This window comes from Diabrotica virgifera, chromosome 3 (genome assembly GCF_917563875.1).
Source record: "Diabrotica virgifera virgifera chromosome 3, PGI_DIABVI_V3a".
NCBI classification, from domain to species: Eukaryota; Metazoa; Arthropoda; class Insecta; order Coleoptera; family Chrysomelidae; genus Diabrotica; species Diabrotica virgifera.
The window spans coordinates 243,319,120-243,346,281 of NC_065445.1; the positions used below are offsets into that span (position 1 = coordinate 243,319,120).

The following is a 27,162-nucleotide window of genomic DNA, read 5'->3' on the forward strand; positions in this document are numbered from 1 at the left end:
GAAGTCGTTCTTATCTCCAGAGACGTAAGATCTAAAATCGCCAATCTGCTAATCTAACCTTAAAGTAAACGTTATTTTTTTGTGTATCAAATGACGCTTCCTGACGACCAATCAGATCGGCCGTTGCCCTGCTCCTACTAAAGTGAACCCCGTTTTTACCCATCAAGTGAAATTGTTAAAAGGTACGTAGAAATTTTATTCATTTTATGTTGAAAACCGTGTGGGCTGGCTACCATGTTGTTTATTGTTAGAAATCAACTAAAAATGGCACATTAATTGGAGATGCGATTAGTTTTTTGATTAGTACGACTCACATGATCAATTGCTTGATTTTTTACCTTGAGTTTCTTTGTAACCTTACTTTAGTATTGATTTTTTTATGCGGGATTATATTGTTGTCCCCAAATAATAGAAAATATATCGCTAATTAATTAATTTGATATTTATTATTAATAATAGGTCATGTTTATGATTTATTGACAAATGTCACTCATTTTTTGATTTTTAACCTATTATGTCCCCACTATCCGACGTTCATTATTGTTCCCACCCACTTATCACTTTGTTTGAATGTGATAAATGTTTTTATCGAAATGATGATTGAGCTTAACCATTGGGGAACCTGCCAAAATCCGTTTTTATTTACCAAATTGCATGTTCTGAAATTTACTAATAAACTATTAATTTAATTACAAATTAATTATATATAAAAAACCTTGAAACAAGACGGACTGGTCCATTTTAGATGTTCTTGGGGGATGTAGAAGCAGAAGAAAAAGGCGCATCGTAAAAGATGGCGGTATAGTGATATCTTATTTGTGGTTGCGAATTTGCAAATTAATTATAAACAAATAAACTTCAATTCTAAATTAGACTTAAATATCGCCCGCTTAATAACATTGCTTTATATTTGACGATAATGATAACTTTTTCAACGAAAATCTTTGTTTACTGGTAATTTTGACTGTTTTTCGAAGAGGTTATGTTTGCATTTTAAGTAATATTTTCATTTGTTTTAGGTTTATATAAAGAAAACCCGGAATAAAACAAGTGCATCGGCTGCCTAGGATCTAGTGAATAGTTCGTTTATTATTTGTAGTTAAGTGGCTGTTACTTTTCGCGTTTAAGTGTTTAAAAACTACACAATGTCTTTCAGCTCCTTTGTGAAATAATGCTGTTATTAATACTGTACCTCTTCTACATCTACAACGATAAAATGGCTTTATTCGAGTTTGGATAAGTGATAATGAAGTGTTTCCAGACAAAAACTATAAAAGTGTTTAAAAGTATGAGTATGATTTAGTATTAGAACAACATTCCAAAAGTGGACTTATCATAGAAGAATGTATTTATATTCGAGTGTGCTTTGATTCAATACATTACGCGTTGTGGGAAAATGTCTCAGACTCCTCACAAACCTCTACAAAAAATGTGTAAATCTCCAAAAAATTCAACCTACCAGACCATCAAACAAGAAAAGATCGAATATGAGAACTTAAGCACCAATTGCACTGTAGTAGGATCCAATAACTTGAATCTCGTCAAAAAGCCACAAATCATAACCAGTATGTCCCCTGCATATTCCAATCCTAGTCCCAGCTATCCACCATCTCCTTATTCTTCTCCAGCTAGTCTCAAATCACCTTCTCCTTCTTTGAAGCCTCCTACGCCTCAACCCAGCTTTCCAGTCATGCAGATTATTCAAAATAACATTCTAGCGAGACCCATTCAGACATCACAGCCGCAGAATATCATCAAGTTGAAGCCGCATCTTAATATATTGCCTAAACCGTCAGCTAGTCCACAGCCATCACCCAAGCCAAGTGTTAGGTGAGTTTTTTATCATTATCTAAGATCTGTTAAATAATCTGACAAAATTGTGTTTATTTTCACATATCGCTGCTTTGCAAGAACGTAGGCTTAAGTCAAAATTTGACAATATTGACTTATTAATGCAGATCTACTAGAAATAAAAGTATCTATTGCGTGAATAAAGACCTATGAAGTTAATGTGAAGCAATTTGTGTGTTTACTTCTCGTCAAGAATGACTGTTCTTATATTTACGATTAGTTTTTGTGAAAATTCTCTTTAAAATAAGGCCCCTTTTTGTAGTTAGGTCAGTGTTTTAACAAAGTTGAAGTAAATGTTTCTCAGGAAAAAAGACTCGACCCTAATAGGGGTAACAAAATGATAAAATTTAACCATTTTAACACTTTATAAATTTATAATAAAGATGTATGACGTTAATAATAATAGTCACTAAGAGATGGTACCAAGTGTCTATAATTTGTTTGGCATGAAAGTAGTTAAATACTTAACGTTTTCGTACAAATACAGACTTAGTTAGTTACGCCGCAGAATGTGAAGCAATTTGTGTGTTTACTTCTGGTCAAGAACGACCGTTCTTATATTTTCAATTAGTTTTTGTGAAAATTCTCTAAAATAAGGACACTTTTTGTAGTTAGGTCAGTGTTTTAACAAAGTTGAAGTACGGTAGAACCCCGCAAATCTGAACCCCGTGAATCCGAACTTTCGGCAAATCCGAACCAACGGAAAGTGAACAAAAATTTAAAAATTCAAGACAAAAACTTAAAAACATGTTTATTATACAGAGTAAAGCCAGAAAATTGGACAATGTAGGATTACTAGGACTTTGACATTTAAAATTTCTTAAAAATAAATATTATACTTTAATATATAGGCTTATAAAGTATTTATAAAGGTTAAACACAAACTTACTTTGGTTCTCTCGTAGTCAACATGAGTCCAAAAATATTGTCCACACTCTTGCGATAACGTTTGGCTACTCAAAATCACAATGAAAGCTTTGAACTACTAGTTAAGGCTAACTTTCGGATAATCCGAACTTTTCGGAATCCGAACAGGCTCTCCCCCCAATTAGTTCGGATTTGCGGGGTTCTACTGTAAATGTTTCTCAGGAAAAAGACTCAACCCTAATAGGGGTAACAAAATGATAAAATTTAACCATTTTAACACTTTATAAATTTATCTAGTTATCACAGTTTGTATTTAGATATATTTCTAACAAAATTGTATAGGTAATTGCTTTAAAGTAACAACTTATACGGAGGTCGCACACAAAAAGTCAAACTGGGTTCATTTATGTCAGATGCAATACAAATAAAATCTGGAGTTCCACAAGGTGCTCATTGCTCGCCCCTTCTGTTCAATCTATTTATTAACGACATAGGTGAATGTTTTAATCACTCTAAGTACTTGCTATTTGCTACTGATTTAAAGATGTACAGATCTATCAAAGATCATGAAGATTGTAGTCTCCTTCAAAACGATCTCAATAATTTAGTTGAGTGGTGTAACAAAAACAGACTCTTTTTAAACGTTAATAAATGTCATTTCATTAGCTTCCACAAAGTTGCAAAAAAATATCAATCATCATATGTCATCGACAGTAAAGCGCTCTCTTATGTTAAAGCAGTAAAGGATTTAGGAGTAATATTCGATAATATTCGACTTAACGTTTGTGGATCACATTAACTATGTGACAGCAAAGGCTTCAAAAGTATTGGGTTATATACTTTGCAGTTGTGCTGATCTTTCCCTTAATACAATAAAGGCTGTTTACTCATCATTGGTTATATCTATATTAGAATTCTCCTCTATTGTCTGGTCACCTTTTTTTTATATTTTATAATGTTCATGTTGTTTGTCTCTAGAGAGTTCAAAATAAGTTTTTAAGATTTGCAGCATACAGATTGGGATATAATGTTATTGAACTAAACCACAACTATACCATCATCCGTAGTGATCTCAATTTGCACTCCTTAAAAGACCGTAGAATTATAAATGATCTAGCTTTTATTTATAAACTATTAAATAGTGAAATCAATTGCCCTGATTTATTAAAATTAATAAACTTTAATATTCCAAACCATGATCTGAGAAATAATAACTTGTTCCATGTACCTCATCGTTCAACAAACTATGGTCTTAACTCACCAATAGATAGAACTTTGAGTCGCCTGAATGATTTGGACATCGATTTATTCTCTTCTTCCAGTAGAGTATTTAAAAACCGACTAAAATCAATTTTTCCGGTCAGCACTTATGTTTAATGTTTAATATTATATTTTCAGTAGATTTAATGTTGTTCTGAAGCTATTTTCTTGTGGTATTTTTACAATTTTAACTATTAATAATGGGAAATAAGCCACAATATTATTAAAAAATGATTTTTATTAACGTTTCGACGCCCAAATCGGGTGCCGTTGTCAAAATACAAAATACTACTAACAGAAACAAAATTGTTGTTGCTTAGTAAAAAAATTCTTCTAATAATTCATTTAATTTGACTCATTTATATCGGCAATTCAGATACATATTGATACATTTTAAAGTAGAAGACTTTAAAATGATATTGCCAATATTTATGAGTTGCGTTCTTGGGACGACTTTACTGAAAGATAGTTCATTCGATTACATGAAATCAACCCCAACTCAAGAATATCCGTCACAAAAAAATCATAGCATGTGATCTGTCTTTAAAAAGACAACCACATGCAACGGTGACATTAAAATTCTTGCGTTAGAGATCTCATAGTAAATCACGAGGGAAAACCAGGAAAAACCTTGTGATACTATCCCGACATCGTAAGTATTTGGTCTTATATTTAATTTACTCTCAAAATTAATACCAAATTCTGACTTTACTATAATTTTGTTTAAATTATAAATAATGTCAATAATACATGGATATATAAGTAATACTAAAATATAAAATATGTACTAACTGGACTATTGACTTACTAATTGTGGTATTTTCTTTCTATTGACTTCCTCTTTCAGTATGGGTATCCACATCCTACTGCATTCCACCGAGGAATTTGCGACACAATTGGTTTCGTTTAGCATAATTAGAGCCGCTTCTTTGAGTTTTCTCTTTTTACTATCTGTTTCTTTCAGGACTATACTTGAATCTCTCCACTGAACTCTATGTTCATTATCCCATGCGTGTTGACATATTTGAGATCTATCAAATTCTCTATTTTTAATATAAGATTGATGTTCACTTATTCTAACGTTTATTGGTCTTGATGTTTCACCTATATAAAACTGTTCGCATTCACAAGGTATTTTATAAATACAATTCTTTGTCCTTTCTTGTTCATTGTTAGGTTTAGTTTTAGATAGAATAGATCTCAATGTGTTGGTTGTTTTGAATGTTGTTGAAATGTTGAATTTATTTCCTATTGTTTTAAGTTTCTCGGATAGTTCTTTTATGTATGGTATTGATATTTTCCTCGTATTATTTCTTGTGAATGTTGTAGGATCTCGTTCTATGTTGTTCTGTTCCATTCGATCCAATCTTGACAATTCCTTAGTTATAAACGATAAAGGATAATCATTTTTTAATAAAACAGATTTTAAGACTTGTTTTTCTTCTAAAAATGAATTTTCGTTAGAACAAGTAATTTTGGCTCTATCATATAAGGATTTAATGATTCCCTTTTAACGTTGATGTTGTGATTTGATTTGTAATTGAGATATCTGTTGGTATGTGTTGGTTTTCTATACACTTGAGTCTCATATCCAGTATCCTTCTTTGAGACTAAAACATCGAGGAAGGGTAGGGTGTTATTATATTCCTTTTCCATTGTAAATTTTATTGTCTCTTCTTGATCGTTTATAATATTCAGGAATGTATCCAACAATTCTGATCTATGAGGCCATATTGAAAACACATCATCTACATATCTCCACCATACAGTGGGTTTTAAATTTTGTTTAGAAATGATATTAGTTTCGAAATCCTCCATAAATATATTAGCCAATAATGGAGATAAAGAGGAGCCCATTGCTAGACCAAAATTTTGTTTATAAAATTCATTATTTAGTTGAAAATAGGTATTATTAGTACATAATGTCAATAACTCCATTATAGCTGATACATTTAGTTTTGTCCTAGTTGTCAATGTATCATCATTCTCTAATTTCGTTTTGATTATGTTTAAAGTTTTATCTAATGGCACATTTGTAAATAAACTGTTTATGTCAAAACTTACTAAAATTTTATTTGGATTAAACTCTTGATCAACTGTTGTTGATAATTTGTTTAAAAAATGTTTTGTATTTTTTATAAATGTGTCATCATTATTAGCAAATGGTTTTATAATGTTTAATAAAAATTTTGATAGTTCACTACAAGGAGAACTGATGGTACTACAAATGGGTCTAAGTGGTATGTTCACTTTATGAATTTTCGGCACTCCATAAAAATGTGGTGACTTACTGTAATGAGGTGTCATTAATTTTCTTTGATAGTATGTTAGATCATTTTTAAATTTGAATAAAGTCCTATAGATTTTGTTTTCCAGTGTTTTCGTTGGATCCTTCGTTAATTTGGTATAAGGTCCATTTGTAATTAGATCTGTAATTTTGTCGTCATATTGTATTTTATCCATTATTACATATTTTATATTTTAGTATTACTTATATATCCATGTATTATTGACATTATTTATAATTTAAACAAAATTATAGTAAAGTCAGAATTTGATATTAATTTTGAGAGTAAATTAAATATAAGACCAAATACTTACGATGTCGGGATAGTATCACGAGGTTTTTCCTGGTTTTCCCTCGTGATTTACTATGAGATCTCTAACGCGAGAATTTTAATGTCACCGTTGCATGTGGTTGTCTTTTTAAAGACAGATCACATGCTATGATTTTTTTGTGACGGATATTCTTGAGTTGGGGTTGATTTCATGTAATCGAATGAACTATCTTTCAGTAAAGTCGTCCCAGGAACGCAACTCATAAATATTGGCAATATCATTTTAAAGTCTTCTACTTTAAAATGTATCAATATGTATCTGAATTGCCGATATAAATGAGTCAAATTAAATAAATTATTAGAAGAATTTTTTTACTAAGCAACAACATTTTTGTTTCTGTTAGTAGTATTTTGTATTTTGACAACGGCACCCGATTTGGGCGTCGAAACGTTAATAAAAATCATTTTTTAATAATATTGTGGCTTATTTCCCATTATTAATAGTTAATATTCAGTAGATTTGTTAATTTTTGCCATGGTCAATGCTTTTGTATTATGTAATTTATTGACTTTTTATTGTCTGCAGTTAGTTGATTAATGTCGGTTTATATTATATTATTATTATGTATTGTCACTGCATAATGTGGATTGTGTGGATGTTAAATTTAGTTTTATTGTAATGTACTTACTACAGTTTTATGCTGTCACACTTTCATTTAATTCATTTAATTTTATTTTTTTGTTTCCTTTTTACAGTTTTACTTACTGGACTTTACTTCTACTACTTTTACTTCTACTTATTGTTTATATTTGTATATTTTTTATGAAATTGGGGAAACCCGTAAATAAATAAATAAGTTATGCCCATAATCATATCTATAAAATTTTAAAATGCCTCTCCTCTAAAATCGTCTTTTTTTACTTACCTACGTTCTTGCGAAGCGGCGATATACAAAAATAATTAAACCCTTTCAATGTGGAAAGCACACCAGTACGCTTTGTTCATTTTTGATAAAATTCGAAAGGTCTATTATATTAACTGTTAATTTAAACAAAGTATGGCTACACAGGGCAACTCCCTACTGCCTACTATTTAACACTGCACTGAAAGGGTTACAGGTGATTTTTTAAATGAAATATTGTAACAAAAAATGTTATTACAAGGATCAGTTCACAAGTAACAAGGTTGTTCACAATTATAAAGTGTATAGACGAAACATTTGTTTGCTTATGAACTTGTTTAATTGAAACTTTAGCTGCTGTGTTATATTGCTATCGTAGACATGGTCAGGAGTTCGAGTTTGGCAAGCGAGGCGAGAGGTCGTGTGGCAGGTGTATTGGCGATAAGGTAATTTCGAATTCGAAACCTATCACAATAAAAACACCGGTTTTTAAAAGACCTATCGTTATCGATAATCGTTAAACTTAAAAAGCGTTCTTGTGCGAAATAAAAATAAACTTCTAAGTGTATAATAATAATATTTATATTAGTGCTGAGGTTAACATTTAATTTAAAATGGCCAGTGGCGGAACAGGAACAATCCGAAAGGAAACCTATAGAAAGAATGAAGAAATATCTGATAGTGGCGACGAAGAATCTAAGAAGAAAAAATATAAAGAAGATAAATTATATTTTGAAAAGAGTAACCTGACGAGACGAACACCGAATAAAAGCAACGACACAAATGAAGAGATGATAAAAATGATGCGGGAAGTTATGTGGAAAAATGATGAAATGATGGCAGAAATAAGAACCATACGGAAAGACCAAAAAGAAACGATGGAATATATTAAGGAGCTGAAAGAAAAAAACGAAAAATTGGAAGAAGGTTTAAAAATGGCAAACAATAGAATAGAACAATTGGAAAAAGATAGACGGAGAAATAATATAGTATTAAAAGGCCTAACACTAGATGCTACCGACGGAAAGCCTGTAAAGGAGTCAGTAGAACACTTCATAGGAAGAAATCTGAAATTAGAGGTCAGACTGAGAGGAGCGGTGAAGATCGGCGACCAAATCTTTGTAGCAGAAATGGAAAACCTAACGGATAAGATGAGTGTACTAAAAAACAAAGGAAAACTGAAAAATCTACAGGGACAAAAGGTGTATATAGAATCAGATTTAACAAGAAAGGAAAGGGAAATACAAGCAAAAATTAGGAAAATGGCAAAAGAAGAAAAAGACAAAGGTAATACTACGAAGATAGGATATATGAAACTGGAGATTAATGGAAAGGAGTGGAAATGGGACCATAATAAAGAGAAACTTATACTAACTCACAGAAATATCGGGGAAGGGACTTCAAAAAACTAAAAGAAAATAATGAGACCGGACCCACAACAATGACAACCAAGGCAATGAATGGGAAAAGCGATAGGGAAAAAGATGATGCAAAGGTAAACAAGGATGAAAATAGGAAAAAGGGGAAAGCTAGATTGCAGAAAAAAGGAGAGATAAAAATGGGAACATGGAATGTGAGAAGCATCAATGGAAAAGAGGAAGAACTGGTAGAAGATATGATAAGACAAAAAATAGAAATACTAGGAATAACAGAAACGAAGATGAAAGGAAAAGGTCTTAAGAAAATACACAAAGGATATTGGTTACTTTGGGTAGGAGCGGATACAAAAGAGAGAGCAAAAGAAGGAGTCGGGATAATAATTGCACCGAATAGACTACAACACGTTATAGAAGAAACATATGTTAACCAGAGAATATTATCGGTGAAAATTAAACTGATGGACGAAGAAATATGGACAATAATAACAGCCTACGGAGTAAATGAAGATGCAAGAAAGGAAGAGAAAGATAAATTTTTTGAGGAGCTCCAAATGCAAATTGATAATGGGGAAGAAAACATAATTGTAATGGGAGATCTAAACGGTAGAGTCGGAAACAACAACAGCGGAATAGAGGAGTGCATGGGAAAAGAAGGAGAAGAAATGCTAAACAGAAATGGTGAAAGAATAATAGAAATATGTATGGAGAATAAACTAGTTATAACAAATACAAAATTTAAACATAAAGAAGTACACAAATACACGAGAGTACAAGACAGCAGAAACGAAAAATCAATCATAGATTACTTTTTGGTAAGCAGCAACAAATGGAAAAGAGTACAGGATACGAAAGTGAAAAGAGGCTCGGAGATTGGCAGTGACCACCATCTAGTAATAATGAGAATGAGAACAACAGAGAAAAAAGAAGAAAAGAGAAGAAAGGTAGTAAATGAAAAAATAAAAAGTTACAAATTAAAAGAGGAAATATATAAGAAGAAATTCCAAGAAAAATTAGATAATACTTTGAAAGGTAGGGCAAAAAATACAAATATAGAAAAAAAATGGGAATATCTAAAAACCAGCATAATCAAAGCAGCTGAGGAAACTTGCGGGAAAGCAAAAATAGCAAACACTAACATGAGGAGAACAGAATGGTGGACGGAAGAAATACGAGAGAAAATAAAGAACAAAAAAGACAAATGGAAAAGATACCTAAGCACAAAACACCCGGAAGATTACGAAGCATATAAAGAAAAAAGGAAAGAGGTTAAAATAGCGGTGAAAGCAGGAAAGGAAAGGTCATGGGAGATATTTGGACAAAAAATGACAAAAAATTATAGGGAAAACCAAAAACTCTTCTACGGCGCATTAAAACAACTCAGACAAAAGAAAGAGCACACGATGCCGAATATAAAAGACAAGAATGGAAACGTACTAACAGAAGAAAAACAAATAATGGAAAGATGGAGAGAACATTTCAAAGAGCTAACTCATGTAGACAAGGACAACATAGGGGAGATACAAGAAAGGAATGAAGAACAACAAGTGGAATCCATAACAAGAGAGGAATTAGAGAAAGCAATAGAAAGAGTAAAACTGGGCAAAGCACCAGGCAAGGATCATATCACCCCGGAAATGATAAAATTCATGGGGACAGAGGGAATGGATAGCATGAAAGAACTAATGAATGATATCATAAATAGAGCAGAATTACCAAAGGACTGGAAGAAAGACATTATATTACCAATACACAAAAAGGGAGACAAGAGAAACTGTAATAATTACCGAGGTATCACCATATCAAGTATCCCTGGGAAGGTATTAGCAAGAATACTAGAGACAAGAATAAAAACACAAATAGAAACAACTATGGAAGACACACAGTGTGGATTCAGGAAGGACAGAAGCACGCAAGACCTAATATTCACATTAAGACAAGTAAGTGAGAAGGTAATCAAGAAAAATAGAGAGATACATATGTGCTTCATTGACCTGGAAAAGGCGTTTGACAGAATCCGAAGAAAGGACGTTTGGAAGACACTAACAGAAAGGGGAGTCGACAGACACATAATAGAAGTAATAAAGGATATGTACAAAAATAATACAAATACAGTAAGAACCAATAACGAGGAATCCAGAGAATTTTCTACAAGTCAAGGCGTCAAACAGGGATGCGTGCTGAGTCCACTGCTATTCTCAGTGGTACTGGATGAAGCGATAAAGAAAGCCAAGAGAAGAATGAGAAAACTAACATTAGGATACTGGCAAATGAAACAGACTCAACTATCGGAGCTACTATTTGCAGACGACATGGTATTGATAGCAGAAAACAGAGAAGACTTACAGAACAATCTTGAAATCCTAGAAGAAGAACTATCAAACATAAATATGAAAATTAATACAGAGAAAACAAAAACAATGATAATTTCAAATACGAGGAAGACACACGCAATAGAATTAGACGGGAAACAACTAGAGCAAGTGGAATATTTTAAATACCTAGGAGTAATAATCGAATCAAATGGTAAACAAGACATGGAAATAAACGAGAGAATGGGACGAACAGGAAGCTTATTTAACACTATGAAAACAACATTTTTTGGGAAAAAAGGGATACCGGAAAAAGTAAAAACGGCAGTCGTTAAATCAGTAGTTAGACCAACAATCATGTATAGCAGCGAGACATGGACATTGACGGGGAGACAAAAATCCAGAGTCAATGCTATGGAAATGAGGTTCCTGAGGAAAATAGCAAACAGAAAAAGGACAGACAAAATACGAAACGAAACAATTAGACAAAACCTAAAACTAGAACCAATCAATGAAAAAATAGTAGAAGGACAACTTAGATGGTTCGGGCACGTGTGTAGAATGTCGAACGAGAGGCTAACAAAACGAGTGTTCGAAACGAGAGTGCAGGGGAAAAACAAAAGAGGGAGACCAAGAGTTATGTGGGTAGATGAAATCAGGAAAGAAGTCGAGAAGAAGGGATTGACATTGGAAAGTGCAAGAAACCTAGCGCAAGATCGGAAAGCATGGAGACTACAATGCCAAACTCAACTCCACCAGCCTTACACCTAAAGGTAGAAAGGCTTAGGACTAAGTAAGTAAGTAAGACATGGTCAGACCTTTATCCATAATGTTGTCTTTATCCTTTCTTGGAGCTTCATGGATTGTTCCAAATTGGAATCTTCAAACAATGTTTTGTTTCACTTGTTTACTCTTTTTCCTTATATCTTGTTACAATTATTTGTTCTCAAAATTGCACTATTTAAAAAAATATCAAATTACTTATGTTTAAAATGTCAATCTTTATATTTTTCTGAAGCCATTTTCTTGTGACATCTTAATGCAATTTACTATTTTCATTGGGAATAAGCCACAATTTTACTTTAAAATAAGTTCATTTTATGTTTTGATTTCCACCCTCAAAATATAATTTTTTATTTATTTAGATCTTATAATCTAGATCAGCGATACTCAATCTTTTTTTTTCCTGGCCACATAAAAGCTATTGCCACAGCTTGCGGGCCGCAATCAAGATGAAGTAGTATGTAGGGTGTTTCATTGGGAAATGGAAATACTTGAATGGTGAATAGAGGTAAATGAGGCGGTTCTAGACATACTAAATTTATTACTCCACCGACTTTATAACCGAGTTACAGGGTGTTTTATCGATTTTGCCCATTTATTTCTGGACCCATAACTTAAGAACCACCTTGTATATTTTTTGATATTTGGTACACATATGTCACATTTAGAATCCATACCACCCACTACTAATCACAAGAAAAATCCAGGTCCAGAATAAACAAAATTATAAATCCATTGTGACCTTGAAACAACATCCTGTATATTGAAATTTTCAAAACCCGTTTGCACATTTGAAAAGAGCTTTAATAGAGCTTCCATTTTTTGCGCAGGCAATTCAATGAGTTCGATTTTGAAATTATGTTGAAATTTTTAAAAACTCAAAACTTTCAAAACCAAAAATTTCGATATAATTTCGCATTTATATTTTGTATGTTTTTGTGTACTGTATGTACTTGAAGGAAAAATAAAGACCTTTATTATTATTATTATTATTATAATTTCAAAAGTAATGTCATTAAAGTGCTCTTTTCAAATGTGCAGACGAACTTTGAAAATTTTAATATACAGGGTGTTGTTTCAAGGTCATAATTATTTTATCTTTTTTTTTTGTTAATCCGGACCTGAATTTTTCTTGTGATTACTAAATGGATCGTTGCAATATAGCAAATAAGTATTGATTATTTTTAAAATGAGTATTTGTTTATTAACTTTAATAATTTATTATTAAAAGCTAATAGTACCCTGCTTTTTAATCAGAGTTCTTAAAAATTTCAATATAATTTAAAATTAAAGTCATTAAATTGTCTGCCTCATGCCTCAAACACATCGGCACACTATCAAATAATTTGAAAAACATGTGACATTTGACAAATAATTTGATCACAGGGCCCTTAAAAGCGCTAGAGGGCCGCATGCGGCCCACGGCCCGCACATTGAGTATCACTGATCTAGATCTTATAACTAGGTATATCCAAGTTAAAAAAACTCGAAAGTAATTATAATTGTATCAGACTTAATGAATCTAGATCATTGAGATAACTAGTACATAGGCTATTAAGAAAATAATAATTTTAAACTATTAAGGCCATCGGTACATAATTCTCAAATATTTTACGGGTATCCCTACTCTTTCTGTCTTTACATGGCAAATTACGTGTAGTAAAATTCACACTGGTATGGAGATGTAAACATTACTAGAATGTCATTCTACTTGATAATGTCATCATTAATTTAAAGAGATGGCTTTTGAATGTTCTTGGAAAGCTGTTATTTTTATAATTGCAAATTATTAATTCAGTTAATAAATGTGATAATTTTTTCACTAACTATGTATTCAGTGATTGTAATAATTTATAATATGTACAACAAAAACTAATACTCAATTGAGAAAAGAGGAAAAGTGTTTAAGTGATTTTTTAATAATATATTGTTACTATGGAACGCTTACAATTTTGAACATCTTTAACAACAAAATACTTGGATCACAGAATATATTATCCTGATGTATTCTCTGCTTGGATCTTTCACAAATAATACACAATAAATAACTTTTTATTAAGTTCACGTCTTAAATCAATTATTTATCAAATACACTATAATATATCAATATTATTTAATCAACAACTCAAAATATTCCCGATGCAATGTCAAATATTTAAAATTATCACTGATTGTCACTGTCTGATTGACAGTATGCTGAAAATATTGTATTCGACTGAGTGCGTTGTATGACAAAGATAGATTTGGAAATTTTACCACGGACATTGTGCTCATTTTTTTCAAATCCTGAAAAAACCAATAAATATTTTTGAAAAATTTAAACGCAGAATGAAAGACTATATTATTACCGAGGGCTGAAAGTCCCTTAGAATAAATAAAAAGTTTATTTTGAATTCGATATTTTAAATTAAATATCACACTAAATTTTCTCTTAGTTTTTCACCCCTGTAACTTATTAAAGTAAACATTATAGAAGTTCTGAGGGACTTTCGGCCCTCGCCAATAACGTAATCTTTCCTTCTGTGTTTAACTTTTTTAAAAATACTTATTAGTTTTCTCAGGATTCGAAAAAAATGAATCCCCATTTGAATAGCATTGCAGCCGAAAATACGTACCCATCCTCTTAAAACAAAAACATTTAAAACAAACCTAATACTATGTAATACAAGATAGGTACCTCTTTAGTTGGTTCAAACTGTATTTAAATAAGTCGATCTGCAGATTATTGGCCAAAGACATGCATCTGTCAAGAGGATTATTCACACCATAAGTTGTTCTATGAAAGGGAATTTGAAAAGTTGGTTGTTGTCTTAGATCACGACGTGGTACGTGGAAAGTAACATATTCTAAGATATGAGGACAATCTAACCATTAACCAACTTAAATAAGAATAATAGTGAAAATCTATCTCTACGGATGCTTGGTGGAGTTAATGAAATGTGTTGCTCAATCTCCATGTAATTATGATTAGCTATAGTAAGTCCACATTTAAAAGCACACACTCTTAAGAATCTATGTTGAACTCTTTCCAAATAAATCATGTGATTTTGAAAATAAGGATGAGACCAAATTATTGAACAGTATTCCAAAATTGATCTGACCAAAGAACAATAAACAACCCTGACAGTTTGAACTGAAAAGTATTGGCAATTTCTTAGCACAAAACCAAGCATTTTACTACTCTTTACAGCTATTGAATTAATATGATTTATAAAAGTTAATGGGTGCGTTCGGATGACCACAGCGGCTGGACAGCTGAGCCAGCAGTAGCTGTCAGACGTCACCGGTGGAAGTCAGCCGCTGAGAGATTTACTAAGCTTTCCCTATCACGGCTGGATACAACCACTCAGCCGATTTCTGCTGACAGTCAGCCGCTATGGTCGTCCGAACGCACCCATTTTCTCATCAAATATGATTCCCAAGACAGTAGTAACATATTTACGTGGTTGATTATCAATGACATATGAAGACTGGTATTTGATTATTTTACGGGTAAAACTAATAAAACAACATTTTTTAACATTGAGATCCAGCTTATTATCCTGTAATTGGTCTAAATCATTATGTAAAAGCAACTGGTCGTCTGGGCCCTCAACAATCCTCCAAAGTTTTAAATCATCTGCAAACATTAAACAGTGACTATGTTTAAAACAATTAACGATATCATTAACAAAGACATTGAACAGTAAAGGAGAACAGTGTCCCCCTTGAGGAACACCAGAAGTAGCGAATATAGTTTCAGAGAGGTCGCCACCAATTTTAACATACTGAACCTGGCCAATTAGTGAACTTTGAAACCACAAGACAATCTAATGATGGAACCTGAACTTTTGCAACTTTTGCAAAAGGATCCGATGGTCCACCCGATCAAATGCTTTCGAGAAATCTGTGTAAATGGAATCTATCTGCTTAAACTGTTCCATGTTTTGCAAAATGTCAGTTTGATAATAGAGTAGATTTGTTAAAGTTGATTTATTTTGGCAAAACCATGTTGTTGATCGGATATTAAACCTTTGCATAGCCAACTCAACTGCTTGCTGACTAGGGAATCAAACAGTTTCGGTATTGAAGATTGTATACAAATATTACGATAGTTTTCTACTTGATTTTTTTGACCATTTTTAAAAACAGGGACAACATAACTCACCTTCCAAACATCGGGAAATACAGATGTTTGTAAAGATTTATTAAAAAGTATATATAGAGGTAAGACTATTGTGCAAACACATTCTTTCAGCAAGTAATCTGGTATTCCATCGGGTCCTTTTGAAAGCTTCTTTGGGAGCCTACTTATAGCATCAAATATCTCATTAATTATGATCTCGCAACAGTTAATATCCCTGCTAGCAACATCTTCCACAACTGGATCAAATGAAAAAGTTGAATCCTGATTATTAACGTACACCGTCTGAAAAAACTCCATAAATAAATGATTATCTAGCTATATCTTGCCCATTAGAAGCAGTGCTATTTCCATAAGACAGAGAATTCAGAAGACTGTAATTTGATCTCTTATCGTTAATAAACTTTCAAAACGATTTTGGATTATCCCTCAGCTTCAAATCAAAACACCCAATATTGTTAGAAAAACAAACTTCTGACAGACGCTTGCATTCAGCACGAAAATCTGAGAATTTTTTATAGTTACTATAAGTATGATTATTTACATATATAGAATGTGCCTTTTTTCTGAAGGGTTAATTTTCTCAAATCAACTGTAAACCATTTTGGAAATGATGATGTTCTATACTTTTTTAAAGGAACAAAGTAAGCTACACCTATAGCAAGTATTTCATAAAAAGTAGTGGATAAATTTACATCATTTGTGTTAAGAATTATTTGCCAGTCAAAAGAAGCCAAGAAACTATTAAGTTCTCTATAGTTAGCATTTCTAAAATCATAATAATATTCATTATAAACCAGATTACTGCTCTTAGAAGAGCTAATAGGTAAAGAATACTCATATCCAATATGATGAAGACTACTTTCAAAAAGTTTATCTGAAGCCCTTGTAATTACAATATCTCTATTATTACTAAAAGCTAAATCTAAGAAAACGTTCCTATCATTAGGTACAGTATTAATCTGAAATAGTCTAAGATATTCAAATGTTTGTGCCACATTTAACGCAGAATCACCCATTGGACACTGGACCACAACTCCAAATTCGTCCCATAAGGCATTAGGCAAATTATAATCACCGAAAAGATACAAGTTTTTTGACGCACTTTGCTGACAGATGTATTCAATGGTCTCACAATGCCTTGTATATAATTCTTGAGGAGATTGTGGAGGGATATACACTCCTCCAATCACAAATTTATTTTTATTGTGGTGGCATAGGATAAATACTTGCTCAACTCGGTCTTCAGTAATAGAGATACAATGAGATTGTAGTTTGTTGCTGACAAAAACTAGAACACCACCACCACTTTTCTTGGCACTGGTCCTCATAGATCTATCACATCTATAGACACTAAAACCATTACATTTAATCTCACTGTTAGTTATGTTTTCGTTCAGGTTACTTTCAATAAAAATGATTATGTCATAGGAACAGCAGGAAACACTTTTTATTACATCAAAAATTTTGGTTCAGAGGCCACCAATGTTTTGAAAATATACTGTTAATGGGCACAAGACTAGTTTTTTTGTTTGGTTTCTATTATTTTAGGGACACCATTGAGATATTTTATACTTAAATTAACTTCACCAGCAGCCTTTCTTTCTTCAAGTTCTCGTTTGGCCACCTTATATGCCTCAAGTTCCATCTTTGTCTGGCCTCTGGAAATGCTGAAACTGGATTCTAAGCTTACTACCTAATTTCAGAGCTAGTCTAACAGTGCTATGGTTACAGATTACTTTAACTGGTCTAGCATGATTAGTTTAGTTAATCGATCTTGTGATTTTCCAACTCGAAGAACATGTTCAATGGTGGACTCCTGTTGCTGTAAACCAAGAATACGAAAAACCTCCAAAACCTTATTTTTATCATGGCTAATACGTTCAGCAAGAATATTGGAATTATGTTCAGATATATTATATATATCATGAGATTTTGAGCTTCATAATTTTGAGAAATGGATTTCCAAAATGGAAATTGAAACGTCAAATAAACTTATTTTAAAGTAAAATTGTGGCTTATTCTTATTCCCAATGAAAATAGTAAAATGTCAATCTTTAAAACGTAAGGCTAGAATTTAATAATGTCCATTGTCCTAGTGGTATTTTTAAGCGGGAAATATTTAAGCCATTGGGTTTTTTGCAGTATGTCGAAACAAGGGTTTTCTGAAAAGGGACTTCAGTCTTTAGCCAATAAGCTTTCAGATATTGAAAGTGAACCGGACCGTTTTGAGACTGATGACGATAGCTACAAAAACTATGAGACAGAGACAACAACACTTAGACCTTTTTCTCATAGGCTACCACTGGGATATCTATGTCCCAGTTAACAGTACCAATGGGACACAAGTCTTAAAATCGTATGAAAACTTGTTTGCGTAACCTAATTACATACAAAAAAAGCTCAGAAATTACAATATCAACTCAGTTTATTTAAGAAAAAAAAAGTGGGGCTGAAAGGGTTAATACTGCTAACTAAGGTTGAAAAAATACAATATTTTCCTTGTGATCCTAAATTTATTGCCCCATATTGCCATAAGGAAAGTAACTTCCATAGCCAGTTTTCATTTTTCAACAGTAAGGACTCATTTGGCAATTCGTGGTTCTCCTTCAAAAACTGTCAAACAGACTTGTCAAATTCCAAATTCTTGTCACCGCATTCCCTTTGGACAGCCATCAAACACTGCAATAAGGGAGTATCTGGCCTTCCTCCCACATTCTTCTGAAAAAGTTTCAGAATCATTGTTGATTGGTAGTTTGAGGTTGTATTTTCCTTAATACACCATGATCAAAACTCAACAACTGAGGATATCAAGGTCCTTGCCACTTATTCTTCAATTTCTAAGAAGTCTTCAAGTAACTTAGTAAATCCTTTGATCTAAACCAGTGGTTCCCAACCTTTTTCCATGATCGCCCCTTAGACAGGTTTTACCAGTTGTGAATACTACAAGCCCCCCCTCATTAAATTTTATTTATTTTTACATTTCATAAAATGATCCTGTCTGGATCCGGAGTATGAAAAAAAAGTTGATTAATAGCAAGCTGAAAATTTGTTAATAGCTTAAGGGTGTCTAGTCGGACAAACTTTGATATATGGGAACACTGGAACAGGCGAAGTTTTAATTGTGGAACAGGTTAAAAATTTGGAATGGTCAGACCACGAAAACGGCACATGTATTTTGTCCGACAGAACAGACTTAAACTCTCTGAACAGAGATTAAACTCTCATGCAAAAATCAGACTGCTATTTATCACCAAATGGGCGTTTTAATGAGTGGCACATGTAGAATATGTCAAATGACAGGAATTATGATAGGTGATAAATAGCAGTCTGATTTTTGCATGAGAGTTTAATCTCTGTTTGGAGAGTTTAAGTCTATTCTGTCGGACAAAATAAATGTGCCGTTTTCGTGGTCTGACCGTTCCAAATTTTTAACCTGTTCCACAATTAAAACTGCCCCTGTTCCAGTGTTCCCATATATCAAAATTTATCCGACTAGACACCCTTAAGCTATTATTTCAGCTTGCTATTAATCAATTTTTTTTTCATACGCGGGATCCAGACCTATTATATTTAAAAGAATTGTTAATGGCTTCCTTGGGTCTGGTGTCCCTCACATAATTTGTTTATGTCAAGCTCAATGTTGGTTAATAGCAACCTCAAATCCGCTCTTTCTATTATGTCGGGCCTATTTCTTTGTTTGTTTTCCAAGGTACTTCTTCTTCAGGTTCCTTCTCCTATCGGAGGTTGGAAATCATCATCGCTATTTTAATTTTATTGGCCGCACTTCTGAATAATTCTAATGAGCTGCAACCGAACCACTCTCTCAAATTTCTTAGCCAGGATATTTTGCGTCGTCCTGGGTTTCTCTTCCCTTGTATCTTCCCTTGCATAATTAACCTAAGTAATACATACTTCTCGCCCCTCATTATATGACCCAGATATTTAATCTTTCTAATTTTAACAGTTTTTATGACTTCACATTCTTTCTTCATTCTTTGTAACACCCCACTTTATTAGTTACTTTTTCAGTCCACGATATTCTGTGGATTCTCCTGTAGCAGTTCTCCTGTAACATCTCAAAGGAGTTTAATTTTTTGATTTCAGACTGTTTTATTGTCCACGCTTCCATGCCGTATAGTAAAGTAGAAAAAACGTAACAACGTAGCATTCTTGTGCGGATCTCTATTTGTGCGGATTTCTTGCCATTTCTATTCTAGATCTGATTTCTTTTGTTTGATCATCTTCAGTAAGCCACATTCCTAAATATTTATGTGTTGTTACTCTTTCGATCGTTGTATTATTGATGATCAGGTTATCTTTCCAAGATACACACAGAACTAAAACCTTTCTCCACTAGATATGTTGTGGGGAATGCTAATAATAGTAATTTGATTGCATCCCACAAGATTGGATAAACTTCTTTTATCCGTGGCCAAAATCTTTCATATCCACACTGCCCCCACACTACCGAAACAGATTTTCAATTTCAACATCATGTTTCAAATCAATCACGCTTTCTTGAAGAGAAGAACATGCCGTTAAAACTTCTACGCTGAAAGCATTGATAAACCAAGTTGGCACTTTTAGACTAGTCTAATGTTGAAATCGGGACTGCAGATCTTCTTTCAATGTTTGACGGTGAAGGCAATATGTTTGAAGATCCTCAGAATCACCACAAGAAGATTTCAAGTTGGGGAATTTGGTGAGATCTCTTCTCTGCATATTTTCTTCAAAAATCGATAGTTTGTCAATGATTGATCCGACTATTCCCTTCGCTTTGGCCATATTTCTGGACCTCGGAGGTAAACTACACTATGTCATTTCGAGCAACTGTGTTTAGCGTGTGTTTGCAACAAAGTTTAGAAACTTAGAATGGTAATAAAAATCTGATATATGCCATAGTTGTTTGACAGACAATATGTCTATATTTTAATGATAATATATAATCAATTTCTATAATCCAACTAATAAACCTAGTGGATTAAAAAAACTTGTTCAGAAAAACGCCATGTCGACATAGTGTAGTTTACCTCCGAGGTCCAGATTTATCTTTTTCCCCTGTAGTGTTCCCGTGTTCCCTTCACACAAGGTTGCCAAATTAAATTTTGTTATAATCGGTTTAAATTTTCTAGCCGATTTGCGAGGCGGCTATACCTATAGAATTAAATTGTATTATGATTTATAGCCCTCTGTTACTAGACGAGATGTTTGTGTTTTTATTACCTGCATTGGTATACATATTTACTTCTTATTATCCGATGGATATCCGATCGAAAATATCGATTGTATTTTTTTTCCTAATTAACCATTTTTTGTTTCCCGGATGTTAAACGCTCCCCTTATCGCCCCCTTTTCTCTGTCGCCCCCATATAGCCTCCTTCGCTCTATCGCCCCCCTGAAAATCTCAAATCGCCCACCGGGGGGCGATTGCCCCCCGGCTGGGAATCACTGATCTAAACCAACTGTAGAAGGCACATCACAAACTGACTAGAATTTTGATCATTCCACTTTGCTACCTTCAATAACATTTTTTTACTTGGTTCAACATATCCTGTCCTTTTGTGGAGATCAATTGGGGCAAATCTAATAGCTCCTCCAGAACATAAAAATTATCTCTTCCGAGCATGCTCAGCTGTGCATCATCTGCAATGTCACAGGTTTCTTCCAATAACAACTAAACAATTTTTGCATTCTCATAATCTGGTGATTATTTGTGTTTCAATATCCAGTTCCATATCATCAATTTTTTTTTTCAGAAATTCTTTATTGGTATAACCAGTCATTCTGTAGCCAGTTGGCTTATTGTACATTTTCCATTCGTGTAAACTTCTGTTCCGGTTTTAGTGTTGACAACTACTAAAGGATTAAACCCGGGGTGTTTAGCTTGCTATATTAGGTTTGTTCCAACTTCCAACCAGAGTCAGAAACAAGTTGCGGACGTCAGGATTCTGTGCAACATAAAAATGTTCACTTTTATGTTATTGCACAGAATCCTGATGTCTTCAACTTGTTATTATCTCCTCTGTGTCAGAATATGGTTTTTTCTTGTATGCCAATAACAGCATTGTCTCCATTTCAGCACTTCTTTTTTGGAACAAAGGTTTTTGCCTAGCCAAAGATTTCATTTCTTTACAATGGATCTTGACAACTTGGTTTATAGGTGTGATCAGATAATTATTGGTCCTTTGCTTGTAATGTCCACTTGTGGTCGTTTCAAAAGTTTTTGATATGAATAGTTTACTATTGTTTTAAAACCAAAATAAAATTTAAAAACACTACAATATCTCAAGAGCAAATAACACTTGTAGTGTTACAGAAAAGTTGAAAACAACTTAGTCAACAGATCATATTCTATTTTTTGTGTTTTGTTTAAACATACATTTTATTATTTTTCCAACAAGTCTTTGGATTTCACTTCTAAGACTCTGCTGTGCCACTCTGTAGGACATGTGCCATGGATTAGCAACCCGTTTCTAATTATACTTCAATTTTCCTTTCAGTATGTCCTAGTAAAATTACACTATCAGCATACATTAACCGCTTAACGCACACATTTATTTGCAAAAATACGTCAAAAAATTACCTATTTATTTTATTACAGTAAAATAAACTACGAACAAGACTATTGTCACTAGATATAACCTAAAGTAAAAAAACGCATATTTTATTAGAAAAATATAAGATAACAAATACCCTCATGCGCTCACCCGAGTTAAATCGGTCGTAACTTTTTACATACAAAATACTACAAGTAAGAGAAGAAAATGGCAATTATTCAAGTATAATACTGTTAAATATTGCTAACAGTGTGATACACTCTAAAACAAGGGGTTACACACAGAGGTAGAAAGTCAGGGCAGAACGTGACGTCAGCAAAATAGAATTCTACTCATCGTGATCCCACCCCAGTCGGCAGTCGATTGTAGAAAGTTTAAAATTAGAAACGAGAAAACAAGAGGGCACGGGCGCCCATATAAAAATTTTTAGGGGGGGCCAGACGTGAAGATGTTGCAGATTACATTTCGTATACTTTGGATAACCATATATAGTTTAAAGCACCCGAAAAGCTAGGGGGGTCACGGCCCCCCCTGCCCATAGGTACGGGTGCCCATGCAAGTGGGGATACCGTTATTTAGCGCTAGAGGAGTTAAAACGCGTAGGCGCCTTATATATCGTACACATATTTTAAACACGAGTTAACTCGGTTAAGCGAAAATAGAAACGTAGTTTAAAACCGAGTTAACTCGGGTAAGCACGTTAAGCGGTTAAGCACCCAGAAACTTCAGTCTTCTTTTGTCTGATCTAGCATTATGACAATTCGTTCCAAGCGTTAACAAAGTGTAAAAGCAAAATCGACTGACTTGCTCATGGTGGCGGTTGTTTGAATCTTTGTAAGGACGCTTTATTGTATGTTTAAATGGGACATTTAAAAAAAATGCCATATCACGTTATTTGTTTTGTTGTTCACTATAAAAATACATGGAAAACTAGTGATATGAAATAGTTTTATTTTCCTCGTTCCCAAAAAAATTAGATCAAAGAATAAAATTAATAAGTGAGGTTAAACTTTTTCTATATATACAAAGGATGTGGCAATATACACATGAAATAATAATATTATTTACGTTTTTATAAGTTTTGTACATATTACATACATTTTTTAGCTCTGATAAATCCGAATCGACTCCAAAAAGTACGGATACGGTATGTCCTATATAACGTCACTATCGCAAATTATGTCAATAAATCTTTATTAACGACAAAAAATATTTTTGTTGAACATTATAAAAGAATAACCAATGAATTCTAACAATTTGTATTCGTTTATTATCACTAGAAAATAAAATATTCAAGTTGAACAAAATAATCTCGATAAGAGTCAATACTAAAACGTCCTTACAAAACTGACAGCATGTCACGTAAATTTCAGTAAATAGAGGAGAGACGCACTGTAGCCCAGTAAATGAACGGGAAATTCGGCGATACCGTGTAATTTTCAGGGGCAACTCCGAATTGCATGAAAATTTGGATTTAGGTTCTACTTACCCTCCACTTCAAAGTTGAAATTGTGCCGTTGGTTGCTTTTACTTGGGGGTGGCAGTCACCCCTTCTCGGGGGTGAAAAAACATACGTTCAAGATAAGACCGGAAATTGATAAATTGACTGATTTTAAGCAACTTTTGTTCTATAGAGTTTTTTAAGTAAGTTAATATTTTTCGAGTTATTTGCCATTGAAAATGTTGATTTTTCGACAAAAAAACTACGTTTTCAGACGGTTTTTCGCAAATAACTCAAGAAGTAAATATTTTATCAAAAAAAATATCCTTGGCAAAAGTGTAGCTTATAAAAAAGTGTATCAGTAAAGTCTATCAATCAAATAAAAACAAAGTTGTAGCTCATGAAAAATACGTGCTTATTCGTCTAATTCCAAATCGAATATTTCAAGGTGAAATCACCGAAAAATTAAGCACTTTTCGGGAAAACCCATTTAAACTTTTTTAAAGTGTTTATAAAAAGCTTTGTTATAATTGTTAACAAAAGTTTTAGCATTAAAAATAAGCGAGTTACGCTTAAAATAAAGTAGGCCCTCTTTTTTTTTTGTAAAAAATCATGAAAATCTGGCCGTGTTTAGCTCCCCAAATGAAATTAATCGCTACCGTTTTACAAACAATTTACTTACCTATCTATTTTTTATATGATCTGTTAGTCTCACCGGTTTGAAGTGTTTATGTTTGAAAGGGTTATAATTGAGAAAGCTTGAATGGGTCACTAATCACTAATACAGTAATCCCTCATTATCCACGGACTTATCAACCGCGGTTTCACTTATCCACGGTTGCGATATCTGTTGAATCTTTAATGAGAATATTTGATTGTTTTTATATATTTTTTATAATTTGACCAGTCGCGTTAAATTACTCATGATACGCCTCTGGCGCTTGTTCTTAGTAACAATACTACGGCAATTAGTTTATAGTTCGGAAGGTTTAAAATACCGGCGAATGTAGACGCTTATCTCAGTGTCTTTATTTTTGTTGATATGATAACACTATTTCACAGATATGCCCTTACATATTTTGTACTTCCACAGTTCTCGTTTTAACGTCGAAATTACATAGTTTTAATATATAATATATTCCAGGTTAGCTGAACAGACAGGATATGTATTCTGCCCCGCATTATACATCTCCTGAACTGAAACTCGCCTGGAGCTTTTTTCTAAACTAATATTCATTATGTGAATAATATTATAGAATGAATAAACCACGGTTTCACCTACCACACCTTTCTCTTCGGAACGTAACCCCCGCGGTTGAAGAGGGATTACTGTATATGCAAATTTTGAACAGCCATATCTTAACCAATTTTTGTCTTACGGAGAAACAGAATGAAACTAGCATATTTATAATAGCAAAACCTTCATTTTTTTACTCTTTAAGATTTTGCTATCACTAATACTTTTTAAGTTATTTTGAAAAAATGAAATTTTTCAAAAATTTTTAGAAATTTTTTTTTTACTATAAAACCAAATGTTTTCAAAAATAAGCACTTCAAACCAATCAAACTTACAGACCATATAAACAATACACATACAGTTAAAATAGATGGTAAAGCCAAACGATTAATTTCATTTAGGGTGCTAAATAGAGGGAGGTTTTCACGATTTTTTTTTACCAAAAAAAGGGGCCAACTTTTTTTTTCAGTGTAACTCGTTTATTTTTGATGCTGTAAACTTTTGTAAAAAACAAATAATAAGCTTTTTTTCGATACTTTAAAAATGTTAATAAGGTTTTCCCGAAAAACGCTTCTTTCTTCAATGATTTCGCGTCGAATTTTTCGATTAGGAATTAGACGAATAAGAACGTATTTTTCATGAGCTACAACTTTGCTTCTACTCAATTTGTAGACTTTACTTGTACACGATTTTTTTCGTTTTTATAAGCTACACTTTTGCTAAAAATATTTTTTTCGATAAAATATGTACTCTTCGAGTTATTTCGAAAAAACGGTCTGAAAACGTAGTTTTTTTGTCAAAAAATCAACATTTTAAATCGCGAATAACTCGAAAAGTATTGACTTACGTAAAAAACTTTATAGAACAAAAGTTGTTTAAAATAAGTCAATTTATCCATTTCCGGCCTTATTTTAAATATGCGTTTTTCACCCCCCGAGAAGGGGTAAATGTCATCCCCCCAAGTAAAAGCAACCAACGGCACAAATTCAACTTTAAAGTGGAGGGTAAGTAGAACCTAAATCCAAATTTTCGTGCAATTCGGAGTTGCCCCTGGAAATTACACTCCAAAATGGTCATTTATTGGACTACTGAGCCAATAGTAAGGACTAAGGTCTGTTAAGAAATCCTACTTTTACATTAAATTTATCAGTGTTTCTCATACTTGTCATATTACTAGTTGTTACTCCCAAAATACAAAACTATTATTTAATATATTTCTTGTAAAGTTCTGTAATTTACTGTATTGTGTTTTTTTTATATAAAATTCAATTTTTGTTGAATACAAGTAATACGATTATTGAGGAAATATTGTTAATAAACAACAAATAGTCACAAATTAAAAATAAATTAATCATTTTTGCTACATAATCATTTTTGCTACATAATAATTTTATAATTTTATACTTTTCATCATACATTTTAGCCCTAAGAGACTTTCTTTTCAATTTCCCCTCTATAATATTTGATTACATCTTTAGGTCAAGCAATGCCATGAACAACTATTTAATAATCAATATATTGAAAAATGATTTGTCTTTATAATATAATATAACAATAGTTTTTTTATGGAAACAGTTTAGATATATTGATTTATTAATATTATTATGACATAAAAAATCTCTTATGTGATTAAATTATTGATCTGGAATGTTAATAATTTTTATCCAATGACAGTTTCATTATTTTAAAGTAATAAAATTATCAAAAATTAATCCTTTAATTAAAGAATACTAAAAGTTTATATTTGGTGACTAAATGTTATGGTCTTACAACTCATACTTATTTCAAAAAACGGGGCGTGATTTTTATGTTGACAAAGAACAGTATGTGTTTATTTTTGTACATTCTAACAACCCATGATCCTTCAGGCAGGATTGTCAATTGTACCATTT

At 32.6% G+C, this 27,162-nt stretch overlaps 1 protein-coding gene across 1 annotated transcript in view; it reads left to right on the forward strand.

The window, feature by feature from the left end:
- The first annotated feature begins 558 nt into the window (after positions 1–558).
- The window catches only part of LOC114328262 (putative uncharacterized protein DDB_G0271606), a 120,395-nt gene continuing 93,791 nt past the window's right edge, over positions 559–27,162 (forward strand). The window contains exons 1-2 of the mRNA XM_028277064.2: positions 559–954; positions 1,020–1,830. Coding sequence (XP_028132865.1) covers positions 1,397–1,830 — 434 coding nt within the window. The 5' untranslated portion in view covers positions 559–954; positions 1,020–1,396. The remainder of the gene's footprint in view (positions 955–1,019; positions 1,831–27,162) is intronic.